General features: G+C 46.2%; 1 protein-coding gene across 1 annotated transcript; it reads right to left on the reverse strand.

Annotated features, from left to right (window-relative positions):
- Positions 1-1,851: 1,851 nt before the first annotated feature.
- LOC104962386 (prosaposin receptor GPR37L1-like) lies at positions 1,852-3,394 on the reverse strand (the record flags this gene model as incomplete). Its single annotated transcript, XM_010790826.1, has 1 exon — positions 1,852-3,394. A coding segment is annotated over exon 1 (1,011 nt), but the record flags the coding sequence as incomplete, so codon positions are not given.
- Positions 3,395-4,641: the final 1,247 nt, after the last annotated feature.

Below are 4,641 nucleotides of genomic sequence, written 5' to 3' on the forward strand. Positions count from 1 at the left end.
TGTCTGCAGGCTGTGTCTCCAGGGGGCGGAACCTGGGTCTCATTCTGTCGCCAGTCCTGGCTCACCGCCTGGTTTTAGAAGCTGGAGAGTGTCAGACTGCCTGACATCCAGCCTTTTTCTTTGATTACATTCGCTGTCCTGTTTTTGCTGCACTGCATAGCAAAGCTCTCACTTACATGCAACTCAAGCCGTGTTCATTAGACGTTAGGGCGAGGCAACACATGCAACTTGAGATTTTGGCAATTCTGCTACTGTCTTCTTTCAGATGAGTGGAAAGAAAACATAAGCAATGAGATTTTTTAACTATAATTTGCTTCTCTAGATGTCTCTTGAATACACCAAAAGTAAGCATTAGATCATTTTCAGAAAACTTCTAATCTTAATGTATGTATTAAACTGAAGTTTGATGATGATATCTATTAGTTTCATTATTTGTGACTAGATGCTCCTGTTGAGTCCTGCAATTTGGGATTTTGAAATACATAACTTTAGAGGCTGTTTTGAGGTGTTTCTCGTTCTGTTACCCAGAAATCTCCACTTCAGTAGCACTTCCACACTTTGTATTCCTATCTATATTCAGAGTGTTCTTGCCAAGGGCTTTGTCAATATACCATTTACAGCAGTGGCTCAGTCAGTAGGGGCTTGGACTGGGAGCTGTAGGGTCACCGGTTCAAGTCCCCGACCAGACCTAAAATATGGAGTGTGGACTGCTACTTGGAGAGGTCCCAGTTCACCCCCTGCCCTGCCATGGTGCCCTTGAGCAAGGCACCGGACACCCCTCACTCCCATTGCTCCCCGGGCGCTGTACAATAGCTGCCCACTGCTCCTGGTACTAGGATGGGTTAAAAGCAGAAAACACATCTCACTACGTGTGCCGTGTGCTCTGCATGTGTGACCATCCCAATTCTAATTCTTCTAATTCTACAGCCTGATTTATATAACATTTTATACCTGTATAGCAAAGCCGTTTTTCCAGCGGTATTTCCTTATGGATGAATTGGAAGATATATCTAAAACTCTCAATGACTTTGACTTTACAAGGTCAACAATACAAAACAAGAATATGGAACCTAGCCAATGTTCAGATTAAAATGAGAATATTTGCATCCTAAAATACCATTTTGAACACTTGAAAAATATCCTTCCTACTGTACCTGGGGTGTTTCCCCTTTATAACATATCTGGATTAAAATCACATGTGCTGTGTTGTCTTATCTTTATGTCCCTCCTTCAGCCGGGCTGGGACAATAGTCCTTTCAAAACAAGCTAAAGACCCCGAGCTGGAATCCCCTGTGTTATACAAAGGTGAATCTGACACTGGAGTAATTGCAGTGCGCACACAAAGGGATCACCAGGGTGTAAACAACCTGTCTAGCATCCGTCCGCTCCTCATGGCAAACATTTAAGAGGCTGAAAGTGTGTGTAAGAGAGGGAACTATAACATATTTTACTTAGTGAATGGGAGATAGTGGGCTTTATCCTGGTGTGTATTTATTTATGTGTGTGTGTGTGTGTGTGTGTGTGTGTGTGTGTGTGTGTGTGTGTGTGTGTGTGTGCAGGCCTGAGGGCTAGGTGAGGCTCTCTGTCCAGCGGCAGGTGTACAGGTGTCAAAAGTAATTGGCTGAAAAGATATCCTATATGTCTCTGTTCTTTCTTGAAACTCAACTCTATCATTCCCTTTACTCAGGCGACAGCGTGAAGCTTCTTTCTCATACCCCGAAGCCACAGATGAAGTGTATTGTCACTAAATAGGTGTGATAATTCAGTGTACATAACACTGGTTCAGCCCCAAGTCATCCTGCAGGAAGCAATGGGATGGAATTAAACGAAGGAAAAGAAGAAAACATTTACCTCCACATAGGGCACCACTTTGCAGGTGAACTCCCCCAGCAGCCAGGACTTGGTGAGTTCATGAAACACCACCATGGGCAGGCAGAAGAAGATGAGCACAAAGTCCCACACTGCCAGGTTGGCCAGCAGGGAGTTGGAGATGCTCTTCATGTAGTAATTCTGGCACACGATGCACAAGATGGCAATGTTCCCCGCTATGCCCACCAGGAAGATGACCCCGGAGACGCAGGTGATGGCGTACGCTCCGTAGGTCTCGCTGGTCACCGGGTAGAAGGGGTTCTTGATCTCATCCCCAAAGTCCTGCGAGCTTGGAGGGGTGATTGGCGTGGCGTCCCAGGGGTTCTCCTCCCTGAAAGTGATGAACTCTGGCCTCCTGGTGAAGAGGTCAAAGGGCAAGTCGGTGGAGGTGAGGGCCAGAGGTTTGGGGATGGGTTCCCAAGACTGAGCCAAAACCCCCACGCTTTTGTTCAGCCGGGCTCTCCCCCTCTTGGAGCCTTTCTTGTGTTCATCTTTTGTGCCCCTCCTGTGCCTGTCGCTATCATCGAGCCCCCCTTCTCCACCCATTGAAGAGGGCTTAGCGGCATTGTAGTGTCCACCTGCTGGCGTCCCCGTACTACCATTCAACTTTATCCTCCTATTGTGGTGGCGCGTCGGGTCCCAATGTGAGGCAGCGTGGGGATCCTCCCCGGGGGTCACAGTCCTAATGAAGTCGCGTTTGTTGTGTCGCCTTGTCTCCCCAGCAATTACCCTCTTCCATGGGTGAGTGGAGTTCAGGGGCCCTCGGATAATCGCCCGCTGAGCCTCCGAGGACGCACCTGTGGCGTACCCCGGCGAGAGCGCACGCTCCCAGGCTTTTTTGTGGTGACTCTCCCGGGGTGACCCATGGAAAGTCCGTGCAGAGTGTGCGCCGGCTTTTCTGTCCTCTTTAACTTCTTCATTATTTCTCAGGGATAGTAAAACATGCGCATGGGCTAGTAACACAAATAACGTCCAAGGCGGCAGAATCTGCATGGTCCGGGAATTATTGAGCGTAGATTTAATCCTCACAAGTGCAAATTCATACCTCCGTGCTCCAGTCAGTCAACACCCATGTTGGAAACAGCCTGTATGGAGTTCTCAAGTAAACAGCTCCATTCATCACCAACTTGTATCCTTGTCTTTCTGGGACTATGCAGCAGTATGATCTCCAAAATCACTCCCGGAGTCACTCCAGTCTCCAAAGTGTTGGCATTAGGGAGCAGGACAGCGAATCAGAGCCCAGATCCAGAGAGAAGGAGAGGAGGTGGGGAGGGAAATGCTGCATATTATAAATACTACCGCAAAATCTGCACAGCATCCAGTTTCCAGATGCGGGTAGAAGCATCTGAAAGCACCGATCCTCTCTCTCTCTCTGTGTGTTAGCGCGTTAGTTTGGTGGGTTGGGTCCTCTGGCAGCAGCAGAGCAGCGGCAATGCGGTGCAGTCTGGGTAAAGCCCACTAGGTTGTGATGCACGGGAGTGGAGAGAGAGAGAGAGAGAGAGAGAGAGAGAGAGAGAGAGAGAGAGAGAGAATGGGGGGGGGATCGGTCTGTTTTCTCGTCCCTCTCACCTCCTCTGCTTGCTTCTCGAGTAGGACCGTGGAAGAAAATGGACTCCCCCGGCAGCTAACCTCGATCTGTCACTCCTCATCCATCACGGTGCATCCAGAAGCCCCGCAGCACACTACAGCTACAGACCCCCACCACCCCCTCAGAGGAGCCAGCCTGCCACGCCCGATAGACGAGCTGATATTTTATTTTTACGCACAGGCATACGCTAAAAACACTTGGACAACATTTGAGCAGGGACCGTTTTATATCTTTAATAAACAAAAAGGATTAAATCTCAGTTTAAGTGTGCAAAAACTTCAAATTAAAAGAAACTCTCAAATCGATATGAATCAATAATAATCTTAACCAGTCCAGTTCAACTAAGAAAAAATACTTTGAAAAAATAAAAAACATTTGAGCTGATACAGTTTAGTTTTTAAAACAAATAGGAATAAATTGAATTTTCAGTAACTTCTTTCAAATTAAAATCAAATCTCGAATCAAAATGATCCAACATTATCTGTCCATTTAAACTAAGTAAGCTACTCTGTATCCTCTATATCTCATTATATGTGTTAAGAAAACCACATTTTAGTAGGCATTGGAGGTAATATACTTGTAAACTGCTGATTAATTTCCAATATTATTCATGATTTGAATGCTGCAAAGTTACCTTAAAGGTGGGGTATGTAATTTATTTCAGAAACACTTTTTGTTATATTCCATGGAATGCTCTTAACATCCCGATAGCAATGAATATCTTGCTTTGACAAAAAATCCATAAAAAAATTTAATCTCTGGAAGCCGTAGTAGTTTACTGTAAAAAGCACGACCAATCATCTGAGCCGGCCCGGCTAAAGTAACTGGATGGCCTACCTGCCTGTCAGCCTTCCATCTGTGCACAAACTTATCTCGTGCCCTCATTGGTCATGTGCGTGTACGTGTGTGTTGGAGGAGGGGCTCTGTAAGGAAGGGGCAGATTTGTTCCGGCTGTGTATTTTCAAATTCTAGCGCACTCGAGCTGGTTTCTCCAAAATGACCTACCCCACCTTTAAGGGCTTTTTTTCACAAAACTGGGTCTCAAGGCTTCTTAACATTTAACAACCTATGAATGTGTCTTACCCTCTTAACGGGAAGGAACTCAGCTATCAGGCAATATTAACAGTTTTTACCAAAACAAAACACAAGTCTCACAAGAAGCGTCTAAATGAGCCCTGAGCGAA

Source organism: Notothenia coriiceps, unplaced genomic scaffold (genome assembly GCF_000735185.1).
Source record: "Notothenia coriiceps isolate Sejong01 unplaced genomic scaffold, NC01 NC01_scaffold00034591, whole genome shotgun sequence".
In the NCBI taxonomy this organism is placed as follows: domain Eukaryota; kingdom Metazoa; phylum Chordata; class Actinopteri; order Perciformes; family Nototheniidae; genus Notothenia; species Notothenia coriiceps.